This window comes from Rhinolophus sinicus, chromosome 18, assembly GCF_057876585.1.
Source record: "Rhinolophus sinicus isolate RSI-liver-muscle chromosome 18, RSI-T2T, whole genome shotgun sequence".
Lineage (NCBI taxonomy): Eukaryota > Metazoa > Chordata > Mammalia > Chiroptera > Rhinolophidae > Rhinolophus > Rhinolophus sinicus.
Window position 1 is genome coordinate 50509068 of NC_142518.1, and position 23989 is coordinate 50533056.

Sequence of the window (23989 nt, forward strand, 5' to 3'; positions counted from 1 at the left end):
CATTTAAATATACTACCATGGACAAATCTGTTGTCTAATACAGAATAGTCACTCTATCCCATTGGTTTTAGATAATTCTTTGTTAAGTAAAGTTAATTAAGGATGATATACATGTCAGCTTGGAAATCAACCAAATTTCCACTTGAGCACTCTATGTTCTCCCTTTTCTGACCCTCAATACCTTACTATTCTCTACATTTTTTGTCTTTTTATCAGAACCTTATTTTTGTGAGGAAAACCATCTTTAAAAGTGGGAACAGTGCTTATAAAACAAATATTTAGAAAAATAAACATTAAATAAAGAAATAGATTCTATTAGTTGGAAATAATTTATTGCCTCTATAAAAGTTTAAATAAAAGCCCTACAAAAGTTCACATTACAGTCTGATATGGTTTTAAGGTGATAGTATGTTTCAGAGGTAGTACCAGTAAAGTAGAATGCAAAATTGCTAAAATTAGTTACTTAACAAGTTAATGCAAAATAAAATCTCAATGTGGAACAATATATACTCAGTATACACTTTAATGGAACAATCATAATTATATTTCCATGAAAATATCACTTTATTCTCTTTTTTCCCTTAGCAAATCTGCTATTAATAAAGGTTTGTTTTGGGCAATGGTATGTTGACTGTAGGCTCACAAGTTATATTATATCATCACCAGAGTGTAGCTTGGTGAAGAGCATGATACAGTGCTGTCTGCCAAGGATAACACCAACTTCAAAGATAAGTGCGTTTACTCATCATTTAGGTACTACGGTTCTTATATATAACTCCCTTAAAAGGCTAATCTGTCAGAATTTGGCATTTTTAGGATCTGAATGAAAATCTAATATATATATATATATATATATATATATATATATATATATATATATATATATATATATTAATAGACATTATTCCTGGTATACCATCACTACAATGTGGAGGAAGGATAGCAGTAAAAATGTTCAGAATGTCTCTTAAAAATGATCATAAGCTATCAGGCTAAGATGAGGAAACTATTCCTTGGAAAGGGGTTAAATGCCCCCTCCCCCCAGAAAGGGCAATAAAGTCAATCTTAGACTCTAGAATTCCTTTAAATACACAACTTATGTATTCGCCTACAAATGTACAGATTGCTGACTATGAAAGTGCCATAAAATAGATGTTGTTGTCTTTGGAGAAATGGCCTCTAGGACACCTTTTGAAGTCTTGGTAGTATACAGAGCACAGGATGCGACTGGGCTGTAGCCTTTTCTTCTCCAACGATAACAAACATTTCTATCATATGATTGCAATGGTAGTACAAAGTCCTGCTGCTATAACTGACCTTACAACAAAACATCCCCAGGTTCCATGAATAGGCCAATTTTCTTTCAAGTTTTCCTTGTGTGTGTTAATTTTCCTATTCTCCAGGATAACTGCAGTTCTCATTTTCTTGTGAATAATTTTAGCTTGGCTGAAATTAGGAAGGTACCTTCAGTTCCTTATTTGTTTTGTATTTTAATACTTATTTGGGAAGGTAAATGCTCTTAGATACACATTTTCTGCTTAGAAACTGGTTGGCTATCCTAAGCTGAAAGCAGATATTGAAGCATAGTCAAGAGAAAAAAAAGGTTTTTCACATTGGCATCTGTCTTTGTGAGACATAGTTCAGATAGCGTGGTCTGCTTTAATATTGTGTCAAAGCCCTATAGAAAAAAACACTAGTGGTTTTTCTCCCCACTCATGAAGATGTTCACAAAAGGATTCATAAACTGATATTTTTCCTGCTTTAAAATGTCTCAAAATCAATTCTAATCTATATGTGTGAAAATATGTATATTTTTTCATAATAGATTTATAAAATACTTAACCTTGAAATCTTTTTCATTCTGCCAATTATGACTTTTCATTCTGGATACAGCTATTTGCTTTGGTTCCTGCTATAGAACAAGCACATTTCATTTTAGAAATGTTTTAAGTCCCATGGCAGTAAAATAAATAATTCTGCTGCTGAAACACAAATGCCAAGACAAAAATTCTTAAGTGTACTGTTACGATTTATGCACTTTGTATTTTAACAGAACTTTAAACAGGGACAAGGAAATCATCTGTGCTTTCTTTCAAAATTGTACACTAGGATACCTTCTAGGAATCACACCTAGCAGAATCCTTAAGTCTATTAAACTTTTTAATTAAATGATTTTTATTAATATCCCTGAAAAACAGAAAAAATATAATTTGTCTTGAAGTTTATGGCTTGCTGAAGAATCAAAATCCAATGTCCATATAGCAGGAGGTCAATGAATATAATTTAATTTAGCTCAGGTGTGACAATTAAATACATCGAGTTGAAAGATGTAGGAGAGAATCGTCTATCCTTACTTTGTAACAAGAACCAACTAAAAAGGGGTTTAAACTGAAGCAGAAGAAATTGGAGTTTAAAGATAAACTCAATGACTAGGATGGAGATCTCAGGAGAGACTTGAAGGCCTGGAATTTGTTCATGCTACCTTATGAATTTGTTCATGCTACCTATATTTGCTGTATATAGTAGGGACTCTTTATCTCATGGATGAACTGGTGTGACTAATAAATTTAATCTTAATATCTGAGGTTCTGTTACTCAGCAGTCTACTCTCTGAATGGAATTTGGCTTGTCAACAAGGAGTACTAAACATTGTTTGCAATGAACCATAGGCTGTCAGCTAAAGGGGAGCATATCTAACAACTGAAATATTTCTGTTAATAAAAGAACCATAGAAGTAGGATGGCAGCAATATTAAATGAAACAAATAGCTGACAAAATGAAGGATTATCAATGAACCTTACCTATTTGTGCATGGGGGGAGGGAAATTTCAAAGTCAAAGACATTCACGAGTGCCTTTCTGCATTTCTAAGTTGGTATTTGTGAATGCCAAGATAAAAATTGGTTTAACTTACAAGTTACTTAAATATCTGACAGAAACTTGATGGCCAAAAGAGCCATCTAAGCTACTTCATTAATCTTTTATATATAGATAGTAATTTAACCATGCGACATAATTCCACACTGCCAACTCACAAATATATGACACTGTCTGCTCAGGGAGCAACTGACATTTTTCCTTCTATAGATCTTGGTAATGCCATCTGGTACCCTGGAAGGGAAGGTCTGCAAAGAACTGTCTACAGTGTGTTGTCATTTGGTACCTTCTAATAGAATAACTGGGTAGCATGCACATTTTAGGAGAGTACTCACAGAATAGTTTCCAGGAAATCCAGAGGAGAGTGATTTATAACTGAAGTAGAATAACTCTTTTTTGGATATTATCCTTGGCTGATGGCTCTGTACAAGCCTCACATGGAAATGAGGTAAATTTTGTGGCAAAGCTGAGTGACTAGATTTAGAAAAATCTTAATGGCTTACCTTGACTTCCTGTTTCATGAAATGTAAGAACTGAAAAAAAATATTATGAAGATGGTGATAAACTTGAAATATTTGTGCAACATTTCATCTAACTCAGTTACACAAATTTACTAGTAGAAGGTGAATCTTATCAATATTTGTCATTTGCAGCAATGAAGAATTTCCATTGAGACTAATCTTTTACAGTATTTTGTTTCTGTACACTTAATAACTTATTTGACTTCATGTTAGTGAATTATTTTTCCATAGTGTTTCCCCCCCAAAAAAAAAACCATTTGGATTAGATAATGGAAGAACACCAACAATTTACAATTATATACTAGTAATCACTTCAATTTTCAATCATTAGCATAAGTCAAATTTTTATAGGGGTTGAAAAATAAATCCCAAGACTCATCCAGGCTAATTTAAATCACTTTTAGTTTTGTTTTCAATTTTCAGTCCACTTTCCTGAGTAAAAGTGTATGTTAGGAGAAGGAGAGAGAAAGAAAGAAGATGTAATGGCTACAAAAACAATAATTAAGCTTCAGTAATGTTGTTATACATTTATTTTTGTGTGTTTGGTGAAAACTATTATTAAAACTAAGATTCTTCTATAAAACCAAACAAAAATTTTTCAGAAATTCGACATTATGCATTTCATAGCTAAACTGCTCAAAATTAAATACAATTATTTTCCCAGAGTTCCATCAGTTTACCAGTTTGGAAAATACTCTCAAACAATGCTTTTAAATTTCACATGTATTTTTTGCACTGTAGCCATTATATCTTGTCCATCCTTCACAGAATATGTGGTTTCAATGATATGTTTTTCCAACTGAAGCATTTTGGGGCAACAGAATGCAGTTATCTTGAAATGCACACCTGTTAGGCAGCCAAAAAGCTGTATCATATACCGCCCCCCCCATCACAAACTGTCTGAGGCATTTTTCTCTGATAAAGAAGACACACTGAATGAGGTATCATCAGGCTCCGGCGAGGCATGATTGAAATCCATCTCTTCTAGTTCAGGAGGTAAATCTGACAGCAGTGCCTGAGTCAGAAAAATCAATTTTTTTGAATTAGTATGTGGATATATTTTTTTTTTCTCCAATTTTATGTTAATAGTTGTGGTCCTCTCGTGTTGATTTATTCTGACAGATTTAGAGAAAGGAGCACATTTTTTTCCTTTCAGGACTTTATACAATATCTTACCTAAAGCAAAATTATTTATACCCTATTAAGGAAGTAACAAAATACTAGATTTTGAGAGTGTGGATTATGTAGAGTAGAACACCAGACAAAAGCAAAATCAGTAGAGAAATGAACAACTATTCTGCACCAAGTGCTTTGAAGTGTTTGAGATAAATGATTTCCATACTAGTTTTGAGTGTTCACTGATCACTGCTAAAGAGCTTTAAAATTATATTCCTTATTAAAATATTCCTGCCTAGTTATGCTGTCTTTAGAGAACAACACATTTCACAAAAGATTATTTTGTATTTCAGTGGGAAGAAGAACTTAGCAGTTAAGAAAGAAGTTCAGCTATTTTACTTTAGACTAAACTTGAAAAGACCAAGAGATTTTTCTTCTTTTCTCAGGCTATGCCCATATATCTACAGATGGCTAAGCACCCACCAGGGCACAGCTGAACCAGTGACTCTAACTGTGTAATGATGTACCTAGAGGGCTGCTCATTTCTCTACTGGAGTAATTAAGATAAGCAAGAGCCATGAACTAAGCTTTGCCACATGTAATTGTTTTACCTGGAGTTGCAGAACATGCATCCATACTAAAGAAATAAATGATTAATCAAGTTTTATATGGTTGACAGTGCTGATGCCCACTTGACCATAAGAAATTGAGAATTAAATGACTGATTTGCTGCTACCAATACTAAAAATCATGTAGCATATCTGGGCAATTTTTAGACATCATTACTTGTAGTGTGGGCTTTGGGTGCAGTGGTAAACAAGGACCAAGGGAACAGAAAGAGATGCATGCTTGCCATTACCTAATTAAGGGACAGAAAGACATGGCATGCTGGAGAACATATGAAATACACTGTTGAAATAAGACAGTACTCTCCTATTCTCTTTATTAAAAGAAGTGGCAGCTATAAATCCTGTACTTTTTTTTTCTTATAGCAGAGAGGCAAGATTAGAAACTTTCTCCTTTTTGTCAGGCTACATAAGGAAAGACTAACTCCTTCTGAAAAGAAGAGTTGTTATTTATTTTATACTATTAAATAGTTCATGAATTTCTTGCTGAAACTGAGAGTGTTTACAAAACAGTTACATAGATGTACTACATGCTTTTTAAGGTGCTAGGTTGCAATAATAGGACACAACGACATTTTCTTCCAGAAGAGTTGTTTACCACTAAACCAGTTCAGGTGAAACAAAGCCTTTGCTGACATTTGCTGATCCTAGTTTATGAGAAATACATCACTAGCTTTAGTTCACTTTGTAACTATGAAGAAACTATATTAGAGAGGGCAAAATGTTCCAGTGAACATTCACTGAACATGTGCTTAGAGTATTGAAAATTCAAGTGGATGAACAGACTAAATGACATTCTAAATTCTAGTGAGGAGACTTTGATATCAAAGAAGCACTATTATTTATTTCTTTGTCCTTGCATTTCATGTAGTTGACTGGAAAAATGAATATAGTATAAAATAGGAAAACTTTAATATCTGAGTATATTAAAGTATAGGGCACTAAGCACAAGGTCTACTTAAACAATTTATTTTCAGTATCTTACTGGACTGCAACAATGGCACACTGAACAAATCTTTGGAGTATGCCAATTGCTAGAACTGCCTTTTTCTTAGATACTAACACCATTAACTTTCTTTACTACAAGTTCTGCATCAATCTGTCTTCAGAATCTGATATAATACCACTCTTCCCAAGAGATTAAAGCATTTCCCAAATATATCATTAGTCTCTATAACACTTATTCTAGGCCCTAAGGTGTGAATGCCAAGTTCCATAATGTTAATCATTCTTACCTTCCTTGCAAAATGGAGAAATTGAAGTTCAAGAAAGGCAATTGACCTGGCTAGGATCACATAGTGAATTATCAGGGGAAGAAAGATCATAAGTAATGACTTAGTACAGAGCTAGCAACATTATTTTTATCTTAAAATGGCTATTGATTAAAAATAAAAACCTTTGGGTAATATAATATTTCAGTCAGACAGTACCATATATTTTTAAAGTTTGGACTGCTTCATTTGGGCAAAATATTCCATGGACCATTCATCTCACTCAATTTACCCAAATTACGATTAATGGAAAAACATGATATATTTTTAAAATGAGAAGCCAATGACACACTAATTCTCTTTTATTAAGTAGAATAAAAATTAATTCCTAGAAATAAACCTCTAAGTATTTCATAGTGTTAAATCAGTAATTTAAGACATCACCTGAATAATTTTTGTGTCTTCTGTATTTTGAGACCATGTTTTGAGATCCATTATATCCAATATCAACTACGAAAATCAGTAGTTTCTATTTGGGTGCTAATTATATAGGCTATGACTTTCACTACAATTTTTGTATAACTTTCTCTTTTTCTCAGCTAACATTTTGTCCATATCTTAGGTGATTAGTCTTTATCAGAAGAAAAGTATAAGAGAAGGAGAAAAGTAAAATGTACAGTAGTTACTTATTTGTTAGTGGTCTTAGGGAAGGAATGAAGCCAGGGGTAAGGTTAGAATTAGAAAATAAAATGCAATCTGTGTGTTATTCCTAGATGTCAAGAGACATAGACAACTGTTACTTAGCTGGCCATATAACTCTGAATTCAAAACCATGCTGTGACTTTTGGGACCAGGACCACACTGTGAGTTATTCCTATGGTTGGACCTAACTTTTTTTTTTTCAGTTATTTAAAATTTACAGTACCCTTGGGACCATGTTCAAGACCACTACCTTATTCTGTAAAATCTTTAGTTTAGGTTCCTAAAAAACAAACATATTTTCAACATGCCATGGAATATGCACAACTCACATAATAAAGCAATAAGCTTAAATAAAGCTGACAAAGGTAACTGAAGACTACTGTCTTGGAATGTGTGTGTGTGTGTGTGTGGCACGGGGGAGAAAAATTCATGAAACTGGACACATAATATACATGCTTGTTTGAGCCTCATGAGTAAATTATTTTAGTTTAAATTTTGTGGTTCAGTACTTCAGTTAAACATATAAAGACTTTTTCACTTTTTCTTTTTAAAAAAGGAGAATTTTGAGATGCTAAGAATCTAATCTTTTCCCCTGGAGATGGCTGGGGTGGTATGTGCAGGCTTGCTTGGACATAAGGGACGGATTTTTGTGCTTTTGAGATTCCTTGCTGAATAAAAATCTCTGAGCCTGTTTCCTAATCAATGGTTACCTGTGTGACATACTATGCATATTCAACTTTTCTGACAAGGAATCAACATAGCCATATACAACTCAGAAGCAAATCTGATATCATTTAGTATTGAATGGAACATTTATTATGATTCTATAATTATTTTTAACAAGCTTAACACATTATCACACAAATTTCATATAAAAATGAAACAGAAAATATAATTTGGGAGGAATTCATAAACAAAAATCCACAGTGACAAACAAAAGATACTACATTTCATCTTTGGGGTAGATGAATCAAATACTTTAGTTAAATTAAGAAAAGTAGATGATGAACTGTGGTCACAAAGAATTTCACAAAGTAATTCCACATTTTTAGTGGTGAGCTACATATCATAAAATAGAAGGCATTTGAACATTTGCAAACTCTAGTAGGGGCTAGAAGGTAATTGAAATCTGAAAGAGAGGCAAATAAATGCCTTACCTCTTTCATTCACAAAAGGTCCCCAAATATGTGCCTCACTAGTTAAGGTAGCTCTCTATAAACATTTTGAGAATTTCTTTATAATTAATTTTTTAAAAATCCCTATTTAAGGTGAATTTGGAATTAAAGTATGCTAATCAGTTATTTTGATTTTCCACTAAAGTTGCACACAAAATCTGAATATGTATTCTCAAGAAAACTGTGCTGAAAAAGGTCATAAGTAACAAATCCTTCCTTGATGACAAGCAGGAATTAAGTATGAAAATAAAACAAAACAAAAACAAATATATATATATATATATATATATATATATATATATATATATATACACACACACACACACACACAGACATATATACATATATATGAAAAATCCAAGTGTGACATGCTGTTTTTCAAGATGATACATTACAGTTTACTATTCTCTTCTGGCACCTACCTGCTGTTGTTCCTTATTGTCAGTTTTCATAGCTAGTATCAAGCTTCTAACAAATGCCTGAAGTTTAAAGTATTTTTGCTTTTGAATTTCCAGCTCGTTTTCAATGAATCTGACTTCTTCATTCTGAAGAAAACATCAAACAATATAATTACCTTCTTCAAACCTAGGAATGTACATGGCTGATACACAATAAAATTCTAAAAAAGCAATCAAATTAGGGGACAATAAAGAAGATAAAATTTTAGCAGAAAGAAATGTAAAGCACAGAAGGAAATTATCCTGCTACTCAAAGCCTGCCTTTTAAGCAAATCACCAACAGAAAACAATTTGCAAGGTCAAAATCCAAACAAATAAATTCCAGTAAGAGAAAAATCAAGAAACATTTCCCTTCTTGGAAAAACTCCTCCTATATTAAACCTAATTAGCATTTGGATTAGGATTAAGAATAGAGAGAGCCCAATTAACCCCAAGTAAAGAGCAATTGCAGATGCAATAATTCTGAATGTACCATTCATAAAGCTCAATACTGAGAACTAAAAAGATTATTATTATGTACCAAGGAGAGACTGAAATTATTAGTAAGACTAAGTAATAATTACTAAGACTTAGTTTGCTGAGCACCCCCTTGCCTTTATGTAGGAGTCTGTTATTCAGAAAATATCTCCAAATATACCACTGTATACCACAAATTTTAGACCCAGTTTTCACTATTTTTGCTACCATAGTTGTGTAGGTAAAAAAAGAAAGAAAGAAAGAAAGAAAGAAAGAAAGAAAGAAAGAAAGAAAGAAAGAAAGAAAGAAAGAAAGAAAGAAAGAAAGAAACCAAAACAGTAGACTAGGATTTGAGAGGATTTTAGTGTCAAGACTACTGAGAATTGTGTAAACTTGGGCAGTCCAATTAACTTCTCTGCAACTCTGTTTACTCATCAGTAAAGTGGATATAATACTAGTAATCTTTGATAAGTCTAGCTTTGAGGGTTATAAGTCTCAAACAAGATAATGGCCATAAAAGTGCTCTGAATAGATTAACTACTAAAGCTACAGTAATCAAGAAATCAAGAAAATGTGTTATTGGCAAAAGGATGGATATATACAACCTATATTTTAAAAAAACCCACATAAAACCTTACCTCACATCATGTACAAAATTTAACGAGAAATGGATCATCCACCTAAATGTAAAACCTAAAACTATAAAGCTTCTAGAGGAAAGCAGAGCAGAAAATCTTGGTGTCCTTGGGTTAGGCAAAGATTCTTCAAGAGAACACAAAAAGAATGCAACTTAAAAGAAAGACTTCATCAAGGTTAAAAAAGAACACCAAAAAAATGTTTGGTCTTCGGAAGATACCGTTAAGAAAATAAAAATACAAGCCACATATTGGGAGAAAATATGAGCAACTCACATATCTGATGAGGACTTGCATTCAGAACACATAAAGAACTCTTACAATGCAATGAGACCAGAAACAGAATAAAACAGAGGTAAAATATTTGAACGCATACTTTATCAAAGAAGATACAATAAACACATTAAAATGCTTAATACATCTGTCATTAAGGAAATGCAAATTAAAACCAAAATAAGATGCTACTACAAACATACTACAGTGGCTAAAGTTAAAGAGACTGACAATAGCAAATAACAAGGGCTAGTGATACAGGACAATTGTTAGCATGTCCCTAAGTAGACAGGGAGGTCCCTGGTGGAATAAACAAAGACAGTCATATCCTAAAACTACAGGTTTTGAAATCACTCCTTCACTCCAGGACATAATGTAACAAGGCCTTGAGGTTAATCATAAAATTCATTTTTGGCCTGACAAATGAGCAGATCTGATAGATAAAGAGTGGGTTGCTAATTCCTTTAAGATGTGCAAGCAGAACAACCTGGTAGACGAATTTCATTAGAAGGCATCAGTTACCTTCTTCAAACAAGTTCCCTTCTCCAAACAGCTCCCCTTCCCCAAACAGGCAAGGGAAGGTTCAAAAGTAAGAGCTTTTACCTCAGTCATGGGGCACCCTCCCATTAGGGACCCCGTCCCGCTCTGGAGCTGCAACCTCTTCTCCTGCCTCTAATAAACTATCCTCTTTTTAAAACTTTTTGCCTCTCTCTGGTCCATGTTTCCATTCTTCGGCTTCACGAGACATGATCCCGGCCCACACTCAGAAATCATCTACATCACTAGTGGGAATCTGGACTGATTAGATGTCTCATACATTGCTGTGGGGAGTGTAAAATGGTACTTCCCCTTCGAGAAATGTTTCAGCAGTTTCTTATAAAATTAAACATACTATTTTTTGCCATCTGACTCAACAATCCTACTCAGGTATTTACCCAAGGGAAATGAAAACACATGTCCACAAAAAGACATGCATGAATATTCATAGCAACTTTATTGATAATAGCCAAAAACTAGAAACAACACAAGTGATCATCAATAGATCAACAGATTGTAGTTGCGCTTACACAAGTGTGTCCCCTTCTCAAAATTCATCTAACTATATAAGGAGGTAAATTTTATTGTGCGGACATTATATATAAAAAAAAACCTGATTAAAAATAAAAAAAATAATTTTTACCTAGCCCCTTTGCCAAATAAACATGAAAATATGTTTTGAGTATTCCGTGCAGCTGGAGAATTGGTCTCAAAAAGCACAGCAGGAACTTTAACATTTGTTCAAAAAGATTTATAAAAGACATTAAAATTAGTTAATTCTACGGGCATATTTGTTATTTCAGTTGAAAGGATACAGTTGTATTAATCACATTCAATGTATGGACACATTTACTGCATCAACTATTTTATCAGCTCAGTTTAGAACTTTTTTAACCTAATAAAACTGCTTCATTTTCAGCTCGTTTAATATCAAGTGAATCATCTCCAAATGACGATTCAAGCTAAATTCCTATCCAAAGGCACTCTACAGTAATCTAAGTTACCAGTAAGCATTATAATAAAATTCAACATGCTCTTGCCATAATACATTTGACTAATTCTAAGGTTGTTTTTTTTAGTATTCATTCATTGTCAGAACAATAGTAAAGTGCTGACCAGGAAATCTTCTTGAATAGTGGAGATATCTATCATCACTGTCTTAATGTCTCTTTTGAATGCATAGTCCTTATGAGCTGCACTCACAGTCCATTAAAAATATTTTAAAAACATTAATTCACATTTGCAAAAGTCAAGAGGCATCTTTTGGTATGCAGATCTCTAATTTCTCATGCAAATATTCCTCCTCCACAGTATTTATGGAATGTTTGAAAAACGTAAACAGCTTTAAGATAATTTAATATTGCAGACATTTTTTTCTTAGATTTGCTTTTTGCAAATCTATTAAACACTTCCTAGATTATAGGCAGTACTTTATGTGTGCTTTAGAGATTTCCCTAAGTAAATGGAGTATTTGTAAGAGGAGCCTAGTAAGCTAACATCAGTCACTGAATTTCAGAAGACAAGATCTAGCTCATTTTTCTTGTTAAAATCTTCCTTACATTCCCAGTAAGGTTTGTCAAATCTCCTCCAAGTTGATTGTAGGGAACATTCAAGGCTTTATGGAACAAGAGCTTTGATCCCTAAGCAGACTATTAATGGCTGTCAAGCCTGAGGTGTTATTTTATGATATAGTCACTCATGCCTCAGGGACTGAGATCACTAACTTGTCTCATAAGCATTTTGGGTTAGGTAGAACTCCTAGCAATATGGATTTCTAGGAATATATTTCAATCAGAAACTTCACTATGTCAAAACTGAACATTGCTGGTTGCATAGCAAGAATTATCAAATGCACATCAGAAACATTCTTTTGGTTTTTTTTTTTACAATGAATCCCAAGAATAATGGGATACTGTTTAATTTAGTGTGGGAAAAAAGTTATAATGATCCAGCTTCTTGTCTTAACTGATTTCATATAAACAAGTACTTACACAATAATGTTAAAAGTATTTCCAAGAATACTTTAATTTATTCACTCACTCGGAACTAGTTTCTTGACACCAATGTGCTAAGCACAGATAACACACAGATAAGTAAGGTCTCTGCTTTCAAGAAGCTTATGATGAATATGCTTAAGAAACCAACAAAATGATTTTGATCCCAAAACAAGGAATACTAACGTGTATGCAAATAGAGTACAATAATGTCTCTGAAGAAATATTAAATTTCCAAACTGATAAGGCTGTTTTAAATCAACATCCTGAAATCAGCAATGTGAACTGCTATATGAGGTTTCACTTACACTTGCTTTAGAATTAAGGTAACAAAAGTCACAGATGAGGTGAACTGAAATATTTTTAATAATGCTTATAAAGCATATATTTTATATATAGGTGCTAATTTTTGAGTTAAAAAAGTTTATGCAGGATGCTGATGTGCTATAAAAGGTATGCCTAATAGGGCAGTGAAGGACCTCTTGTTCCCACAGCAATGGAAAACACTGGATCATTAATTGTCGGTTAGGTTTCAATGAAAATGTTACTTAACATTTCTGGACTGGACTTTCTGCTCTGCCCTGGTCTTCCACTTCAAACCTTCTCTAGTGGGCTAGAACACCAGAGCAGAAATGTTCTAGAAAGAATTCTCAGAGTTCTGGGCCCAGATCTATTTGAACTGTTTGAGTGCTAAGTGGAGCACACTTCATGGCTGTGTAATCCAGTCTTCTCATCTATAGTTTCCATAGCCTGTGCCAAATGGTGGCTTGCAGAGCCACTTTAATCCTGAACTAGGCATTTAGAAATATTATATGATCATGTAGGAGAGATTAGAATGATCTCTTGTACTTCAGAACCAACAACTTTATAATTTTATTAGTTGGAAATACAGTTTAAATACAGGATTATATTGTGCTCTTTGACACTCAGAAATAAATTTCAAAAGATAATTTCCTTCTGTGTTTACAACATTCAATATTTTAAAGTCTGACATGTTATGATCATTTGGAAAACAGAATCTGTTGCATAACTTTCAATTATAGTAAAACAAAAAAAATTTGAGGAAATGACAGTGTTGTCTTTTCTGATTAAATATTAGTTTCTCTTAATATCTAAGTACTAGTCTCTGTTTTGAACTCTTATGATATTCCAAGAAAAGAATTTTTGTGTATGGGAAGAATGATTGTGTGGCCCAAACCTCAGAAGACCCCAAAGTTATCTTCTAAGATAGGATACTGATTAACAAAGGGAAAGCAATTACACATCTATGTAGAAAACATATGAACATATAGACTGATAACTTATGTCAAGATTTAATAAATACAAAATTATGCATGGCATGCTGTCAAGGTAAGCTTTTCAGTTTAATAACAAGGGCCATTATAAAAAGGATGATGTATTACAGAATTGTACACTTGAAACCTATGTAACTTTACTAACAATTGTCACCCCAATAAACTTTAATTAAAAATAAATAAATAGGTAAAAATAAAATATGTAGTTGAAAAAAACAACAAAGAAAAGGTCATCTCTATTCATATTCATTTGGTATTTGCTTTAGGGATTGTTTTCAAACTTCTAAAACAGGTATACAATTATGTTTAAAAAATGGTCTTCAATATAATGTATGGTTTCACTTACAAGTGGAATTTAGAACAAAACAAAACAATGAACAAACAAAAATAAAACAAAAACAGACTAAAAAACAGAGACCAAAGGTACGGTTAACAGAATGGAGAGGGTGGGGGATGGGTGAAAAGGGGAAGAGGAGTAGAATCAATAATAATGTGATCAGTTTGCACAGTGAAAAATGATTACTAGAATTAGTGGTGTGATCACATTATAAGGTATAAAAATGTTGAATCATATTGTACACTTGAAACTAATATGACCAATATAATATTGTGTACCAACTATACTTAAATAAAAAGATTCAGAAAAGACAAAAAAATGATCTTTAGAAGTTGCAATACAAGATAAAATTAGCAAATAAAAAATCTGGAAAAAATTTCCCCTTTACCACCATTTAAAAATGAACATTGCCAAAAGAAAAGAAAAAAGAAAGAATGTTAGCTTTAAAAAAAGCATTGCCTGTGCTCGCTTTGGCAGCACATATACTAAAAAGCATTGCCATAAATTTCACATTAACCACCGATATTCACTGCCCCACATTCTTGTGCACCATCAATAGCTACTCCCACTCAGCAACCTCTATGCTTATAACCATAACCACTGAACAAGCCAGAATTAATTAAAATTCCCATCACCCTGACTGATATCCAAGTTGCAGAGGGAGTCGATGTGGAGCCCCAGGATGTTTTACTTACCAAATGGCAGTGAAATAAACCAGTACACAAGTACTGTAAAAGTCCTCCTTATTTAATAGCTTTTCTTAATGAATTCACATTTTTAAAATTAAATTTATTGGGTTAACATTGATTAGTAAAATTATATAAGTTTCAAGTGTACAATTATATAATGCATCATCTATATATTACATTGTGTGCTCACCACCCAGAGTCAGTTCTTCTATTACCACATATTTGACTCCCTTTTCCCTCTTCTACCAATCCTTCAAGCCCCTTACCCTCTGGTAATGAATAAACTGTTATCTGTGTCTGTGAGTTTTAGAATTCACAATTTGAAATTACTTTTACCTTATAATCCAAGAGAGAATTCACTTGTTCTACTTCAGAATTACTTATCATGTCACTTTCTTCATCATCAATAATTTCTATTTTCTGTAACACAGGTAGGGAAGTTTTTGTAAATACATACCTGATCATCATCACTATACTCAACAATATAGAGAGCACATACATTCAACGTCTGGTTTCAGTGATGGGATTATCTGGTCTAGGTTATCAGAATAAGCTCTGATAACTGACTGGTTCCTCAGTGTCACACCCAGTGTGTGTCTGAGCCATATCCCTCTACGTTTAGTTGATGAATACTTAGAAAGTAGAAAATTACTGTAATACTATTTAAAATAGAAGAAAAAAACTTTCACAATATCTCTGAAAAAATAGGCATACAAATTCTGCTTAAATAAGGCACTCCAGTGACAGGCCTTCCTGTAAGGGTATGTATGTAATGGTAACAATACCTAATTGGTTGAAGGGCTTTCTTTTTTAAGTCTCCACATATGTCTTTGCAACTTCTAATGCAAAATGTCACATATTACATGTATTCCAAAGTAAAATGCATTTTTAAACAACCAAAATGTCCTTCGATAGATGAATGGATAAAGAAGTTGTGGTATATATACACAATGGAATACTATTCGGCAGTAAGAAAAGATGATATAGGAACATTTATGACAACATGGATGGATCTTGAGAGAGTAATGCTGAGCGAAACAAGTCAGACAGAAAAAGCAGAGAACCATGTGATTTCACTGATATGTGGTATATAAACCAAAAACAACAAAAGAACAAGACAAACAAATGAGAAACAGAAACTCATAGACACAGACAACAGTTTAGTGGTTGCCAGAGGGTAACGGGGGCGGGGGGTGGGGGGTGGGAGATGAGGGTAAGGGGGATCGAATATATGGTGATGGAAGGAGAACTGACTCTGGGTGATGAACACACAATGGGATTTATAGATGATGTAATACAGAATTGTACACCTGAAATCTATGTAATTTTACTAACAATTGTCACCCCAATAAATTTAATAAAAGAAAAAAAAAAAAGAAAAAAAAAATTCTCTAATTTACTGCACTCCATTAAATAAACAATTGAAAGCAGATATGTATGATCAAAATAGCACATTGAGGTTGATCAAAATGGTGGTGTCAGGTGAGCCTCTGTAAAGCTCCTCTGGAATTTACAACTAATCGAACAACAATAACTCCACAAAGGACTCCCTGCACAGCAGACAGGCAAGATGAAGAGGCCAACTACTGGATTCACCTAAAGGTGGGTGAATAGCACGAGTGGGGGAGTAGGGAAGGGAGAAGTGCAGAGACAGAGCCACATGGGCGCAGGATTCAGACCTAGCTCAGTGCTTCGAGCTCACTGCATCCCAGAACTATTGCAGCTGCGGGAGAGGGAAGAACTCGGACTGCTAGGGCTCCGCTTATGGCCCACAGGGCTAAAGGGACAGCATATAACACGGCTGAACCCAATGCTGACAACAGAGACCTCGGATAAAAGACTGAGCGAAGAAGGCTGAAAACGGTGGTTTAAGCCCTCACTGCCAAGCAGAGAACGGAAGCCTTAGGCACTAAGACTAGCCGCCCCCTCCCTACCCTCCAAAAGCTCACCCCACCCCCACCTGCCAGGTGCTAGAAGTGGAAAAGTAGCAGTGTCAGATCAAAAGAACAGAATATTTGCAGTTCTGAGAACTGTGGACCGCAGACAGAGATTCACAGCCCAACTAGTTCCAGCAAAGGGGAGGGAGCTGTGGAAGCAGGACCGGCTGTGGTGGTGGTAGCTGCCATTGCTCTGGGCCACCTCTCACAGCTCACCCCGACCCAGGCCCCACTTATCTGGGCGGATCCCTGCAGGAGTAAACAGAACTGCTGAAACATATAGGCTCTGAATCTGGTGCAGGAAGAGCTTTGGAACTTCAAAAGCTCTCCGCATACCCACACGGACAATGCGTCCTGTGACCCAGGCAAACTATTAACAGAGGAAACTATTAACAGAGGAGAAGCCCATCTCCAAGGGAATCCCCCCATTGTGTGAGAAGCTGGAATAATGCAGAGAAAACATAGCCCTACCATGTGAGACAGAGAAAAAAAGGCTGCAGTCGGAAAGAAAATAAAACATTCTACCAACAAATACTGGAAAACAAAAGAAAGACCTCTTCCTATCAACCTGTTGCAGAAGCCACTCCTGTAGATGTCTAAGAAGAGAAACAATAAATCAGTAATTGCCATGAATAACCAAGGCAACAAGACAGCTCAGAAACAAAGTGAAAAGTCTGCAGAAAAGGAACTTAAAACTATGGAAATATGTGACTTAAATGACAGAGAATTCAAGATTGCAGTTATGAAAAAACTCAACAAGATGCAAGAAAACACAGAAAGGCAGTTTAATAAACTCAGAAACACAATCAAAGAACAGCATGAACATTTTACGAAAGAGATTGAAATTTTACAAAAGAACCAAATAGAATTTCTGGAGATTAAGAACTCAATAGAAAAAATTAAGAATGAAATAACCAGCTTAGGTAGTAGAGTTGACCAGATGGAGGAAAGAATCAGTGACATCGAAGATAGAAACCTGGAAATTACACAGATGAAAGAAGAAAGAGACTTGAGACTTAAAGAAATGAAAGAACTCTACAAGAACTTTCTGACTCCATCAGAAAGAGCAATATAAGAATAATGGGCATACCAGAAAGAGAAGAAAGAGAGAAGGGAACAGAGAATATATTCAAACAAATTGTTGATGAGATTTCCCAAACTTGTGGACAGAACTAGATCTTTGAATCCAAGAAGCAAATAGAACACCTAAGTACCTCAATCCCAACAGGCCTTCTCCAAGGCACATTGTATTGAAGCTGTCTAAAACCAACGACAAAGAAAGAATCCTCAAGGCAGACACGGAAAAGAAGACGGTAACCTAAAAAGGAAAGCCCATTAGATTATCATCAGATTTTTTCAGCAGAAACTCTACAAGCCAGGAGGGAGTGGAACCAAATATTCAAACTATTGAAAGAGAGAAATTAGGAGCCAAGAATAATATATCCAGCAAAGGTATCCTTTAGATACGAAGGAGGAATAAAGACCTTTCCAGACATACAGAAGCTGAGGGAATTTTCTAATACACGACCTGCACTACAAGAAATACTAAAGGAGGCTATTCCACCACCATCAACAGGGATGATTTGTGGCAACCAAAACATAAAAAGGGGGAGAGTAAAGGCCTGAACTGGAATATGGGAATGGAGAAAGTAAGTGGGCTGAAGAAAATGGAATACTCTAAATATCAAACTTTCTTTTACATAAACTTAAGGGTAACCACTCAAAAAAAAAATCCAAAACTGAAATGCATACTGTAATAAAAGGAGAAACAGAGGGAAACATCATAGAATACCACCACACAGAAATAATAGACAACAACAAAAAGCAAAGAAATAATGGAGACAAAGCCTTACCAGAAAACTAAATATAGAATGATAGGAAATCCTCACATATCAATAATCACCCTAAATGTAAATGGACTGAACTCACCAATAAAAAGTCACAGAGTAGCAGATTGGATCATAAAACTAAAGCCAACCTTATGCTGTCTCTAAGAGACACATCTCAGCTACAAGGACAATCATAGACTCAAAGTGAAAGGGTGGAAATTGACACGCCAAGCAAATGGTACCCAGAGAAAATCAGGTGTAGCCATAATGATATCAGATGAAACAGACTTCAGGGTACAAAAGATAACAAGAGACAAAGATGGACATTTCATAATGGTAAAGGGGACTATACAACAAAAAGACATAACAGTCATCAATATTTATGGCCCTAATCACGGAGCACTGAAAGATACCAAGCAACTACCAACAGAACTAACGAGAGAAATTGACCAAAACATAATTATACTAGAGGACTTAAATACATCATTGACAGCTATGGATAGATCATCCAAACAGAAAATAAATAATGAAATAGCAGCCCTAAATGACATGTTAGATTAAATGGACATAATTGACATTTACAGAGCACTTCATCCTAAAACATTAGACTATACATTGTTTTCTAGTGTACATGGAACATTCTCAAGGATAGACCATATATTGGGACATAAAATCAGCCTCAGCAAATTTAAGAAGATTGAAATCATACCAAGCATATTCTCTGATCACAAGGCTTTGAAACTGGATATCAACTGCAAAAAGAAAGCAGGAAAAAACACAAATACATGGAGATTAAACAACATACTTTTACAGAACGACTGGGTCAAAGAAGAAATTAGAGGACAGATCAAGAGATACATAGAAACAAATGACAATGAAAACACATCCTACCAAAATTTTTGGGATGCAGCGAAAGCAGTTTTAAGAGGGACAATTATCTCATTACAGGCCTATCTCAAGAAACAAGAAAAATCCCAAATAAATAACCTCATGTTACACCTTAAAGAACTAGAAAAAGAAGAACAAATGAAACCCAAGGTCAGCAGAAGGAAGGAAATAAGAAAAATCAGAGCAGAACTAAATGAAATAGAGAACAAAAAGACAATAGAAAAAAATAATGTGACAAAGAGCTGGTTCTTTAAAAAGATTAACAAAATGGACAAACCCTTGTCTAGACTCACTAAGATAAAAAGAGAGAAGACACTAATTAATAAAATCAGAAACGATACAGGGGAAGTTATCACGGACACCACAGAAATACAAAGCACCATCCAAGAATACTATGAAGGAGTATATGCCACCAAATTCAATAACCTAGAAGAAATGGCCAAGTTCTTAGAAACATATAGCCTTCCTAGGCTGAGCCATGAAGAACTGGAAAATCTAAACAGACCGATCACCAGTAACGAAATTGAATCAGTCATCCAAAACCTTCCCAAAAGCAAACGTCCGGGACCAGATGGCTTCACTAGTGAATTCTACCAAACCTTCAAAGAGGATCTAATACTAATCCTGCTCAAACTCTTCCAAAAAATTGAAGAAGAGACAGTACTCCTTAACTCATTTTATGAGGCCACCATTACCCTGATACCAAAACCTGGTAAGGACAACACAAAAAAAGAAAACTACAGATCAATATCTCTGATGAATACAGATGCAAAAATCCTAAACAAAATTCTAGCATATCGAATGCAACAATGCATTAAAAAGATTATTCATCATGACCAAGTGGGGTTCATCCCCGGGGCACAAGGATGGTTCAACATCCACAAATCCATCAATGTGATACTTCACATACACAAAATAAAGGACAAAAATCATATGATTATATCAATTGATGAAGAAAAAGCATTTGACAAGATACAACATCCATTTATGATTAAAACACTTAATAAAATAGGTATAGAAGGAAAATACCTTAACATAATAAAGGACATATATGACAATCCCTCAGCTAATCTCATAATTAATGGTGAAAAATTGAAGCCCTTTGCTCTACGTTCAGGAACACAACAGGGCTGTCCCCTATCACCTCTGCTTTTCAACATAGTGTTGGAAGTTCTTGCTAGAGCAATCAGGAAAGATAAAGAAATAAAAGGCATCCAAATTGGGAATGAAGAAGTTAAATTATCACTCTTTGTTGATGACATGATGGTATACATAGAAAGTCCTAAAGACTCCACCAAAAAAGCTATTAGAAACAATCAACGAATACAGTAAAGTTGCTGGCTACAAAATCAACGTAGAAAAGTCCATTGCATTCCTATATACTAACAATGAAATCTCAGAAAAAGAAATACGAAAAACAATTCCTTTTGCAATCACAGCAAAAAGAATAAAATACCTAGGAATAAACTTAACCAGGGATGTGAAGGACCTATATGCTGAATAGTATAAGACGTTTTGAAAGAAATTGAAGACACAAAGAAATGGAAAGACATTCCGTGCTCATGTATTGGAAGAATCAACATAGTTAAAATGGCCATATTACCCAAAGCAATATACAAATTTAATGCAATCCCCATCAAAATCGCAATTGCATTTTTTAAAGGTTTTTTTTTTTTTTTAAAGCAAAACGAAAAGACAAATTAAGCTCTAAATTTTTCTGTTGCACATGAAAAACAGTTAAGAAAATAAAAAACACTTAAAAGGAAAACCCTTTTATTTATTTAAGTGTGTTTTTCCAGTATCCATCAGCTCCAAGTCAAGTAATTGTTTCAATCTCGTTTTGGAGGGCACAGCTCACAGTGGCCCATGTGAGGATTGAACCGGCATCGTTGTTGTTAAGGGAACCACGCTCTAAACAACTGAGCTAACTGGCCACCTCCGAAAACAATTTTAAACATTTAAACTCTGCCAACCCAAAGAAAACTTAAAAAAGAGAAAAGCTAAGCTAGAGTTAGTCACTAGGCAGTCTTTTCAGAACAAGCACACTAATAGCAATATGTCTTAGGTAGAATTTGAAGCCTCCTACCCAGCAATATGTATGGTCATTAAAAGTCACAAACAAACTTGGAATGATCATATTTGATATATTGCCTATGAGGATACAATACCATAACGGTGTTTGTGACCTATAGGCTTCTGAGTCAGGAGAACAGCTGTAATGAAATTGCTTTCTGCTGCTGCCTGGAGATGAAGCTAATGTTTTGTTTTCTATTATAATCACTATAAACTTAGGGCTTAATCATGTTGGCTTTCACCAGACCTCAGATTTGATACTTTTTTTGATGTTTTTGTTTTAGATTCTCTGTATATTTGGATTGGTTCTGGGGAAAAGGAGCTAAGTAATGTAGGGAGGAAGGCACCAAAGGGCACTATTTAGATTTGTGCATATAAATAGGTCTTATACCTGTGTCTTTGTGATTTGTTATTCATGAGTAACTGGGGGCACTCAAAATTTATGGACAGAAGAGATCCATCCTTGAAAGTTTAGAGTTTTGTCTCTGAAAATCAATTGTTCTTTAAAAATTAAGTGCCTGACTGTGAGTCATCCTATGCCATGATTTCATTCATTATCTTCAAATGTTTACTGTAGGGGAGATGTAGTGCAGAGAAATTCAGGCTAAAAATGAACATATCTTTAGGTGGAAAGAGGTTCCAACTTGTAAATAATCATATATAATTTGTATATTGCAACTCAAATCAAGAGCGGATTATTACTTTGTGGGATTTAAGAAAATTAGTATAATTAATATTTGTGGAAAATGATTACTACTAGCTATATAATGAAAACATGATTTTGCCTCAAAATAAAAGCTTGTTTTCTGCTTGTGCAGCATCTCCAGGGAGAGGCCTGACTGTCGGGCGCTCTCCTCCACAAGCTGCTGGTTGAGATAGGCAGAGACTGAGAGTTTTCCTGAGAGTGTTGGGCGGGGAGCTGCGCGGTGGCGTGAATCTGGCCAAGGTATTTGAATTGCGTTTGTGTGGGCTGGTTGCTGGAGCAGAAGCCCACACACACACTCCTCTGACTTTGTGGGGGTCACTGACCACACCCCATGGTTCCCTTGGGACCTGCCCCACCCACCTACAGCTGCTTTGCTGGGGGCACCCTGGGCCTCTGGTGCCTGGCCCCTACCTCCTCAGGCTACAAAGGGTTTTTGTAGCAGTGGACAGCCCACAGCAACCTGTGGGGATTTTTGGTGGTGAACACAGTCCCGGAGCCTACACCAGTCAATTGCAGGCAGCTCACAAGAGCCTGTGAGACTGAGAGGGGGAAACCAGGGAGCCTGAGAGGGAGGCCAGCCCACACCGTGCTGGGCCCTTGCCCTCCACACAGCTGGTGCTGAGTAGACCGGACATTCTCTGTTACTGAGCAAGTGACCTGCAGATTAAAGCAGAGGAAAACCTTTTTGTTTTTCTCCTTCTCATTTTTCTTTCCCCCCTTTTTAAATCATTATCGTTTTCTCCCCTTTTTCTGTTTTGTCCTTTTTTTTCCTTATTCATCTTTTTGGTCTTTATTCTTTTTGTTTGTTTGTTTGTTTTGCTGTTGTTTCTCTGGTTTGTTTGTCCTATTACTGCTTTGGTTACTGTTTTTCTGACTTGTTCTGCTGTTTTTGTTTCTTTTATATATTTTTGTTTCTCTTGTTTTTTTCATTGTTTGTCATGTTTTTGTGGCAGTGTATTTGTTTTTTGGTGTTGCTTGTTTGCCTTGTTTTGTTTCTGTTTTGTAAAGTGGGCATGGGCCCAGCACTGGTCCAGGAGATGAGGCTACACTGAATTTGTAGAAACCATTGACTACAATGGTCACCGCCTTTAGCCACCTGTAACACCACCTCACCCACCTACAGCTGCATTGCCAGGGGCACTCTGGGTGCCTGGGTGATTGGCCCCACACCCACAAACTATGGAAAGGGTATTTTACAACAGCAGACGGTCCACAGAACCCTGGGGACATCTTGGTAGTGTTCAGTGACCCCAAACTTGCACCACAGCCACCTGGGAACAGCTCTCTGAAGTTTGTGAGCTTGAGGTGGAGGTTAGCTGCAGTGTCCTTAGGGCACTATACAAGGGGGTCACAGGCCAAGTAGTGGCATAAGATCTGAATCTGCATTAATGTTGTAAAAACCACTGGTCTCATTTCATGACACACTTGCACTCCATCCTGTCCAGCTAGTGTGCATCACCGAGGGGAACACTCAACACTGGTTCAACCAGCCAGACTCATGCTTCTAAGAAGCCTCTTTTAACACTTGGGCTGTATGTGCAACTAACAGGTGACAACAGGTCTAGGGGGCCCTGGGCCTTTTTGCTAAACTGCCTCAGAACCAATATTGGTAGCAGCCAGCCTCAGATCACAGAGAGGCCACCACCACATGTCTC

General features: G+C 35.3%; 1 protein-coding gene across 4 annotated transcripts in view; it reads right to left on the bottom strand.

Annotated features, from left to right (window-relative positions):
* Positions 1-863: 863 nt before the first annotated feature.
* Positions 864-23989, bottom strand: part of HDX (highly divergent homeobox) — a 198996-nt gene continuing 175870 nt past the window's right edge. For 3 of the 4 annotated variants that reach the window (XM_074323748.2, XM_019717595.3, XM_088794837.1), the window contains 3 exons: positions 15238-15321; positions 8650-8772; positions 864-4412 (listed from right to left, as the gene is read on the bottom strand). In XM_074323748.2, the coding sequence (XP_074179849.1) occupies positions 4287-4412; positions 8650-8772; positions 15238-15321 (333 nt within the window). In that variant the 3' untranslated portion in view covers positions 864-4286. The remainder of the gene's footprint in view (positions 4413-8649; positions 8773-15237; positions 15322-23989) is intronic. The other variant, XM_074323747.2, reaches the window with a different exon arrangement.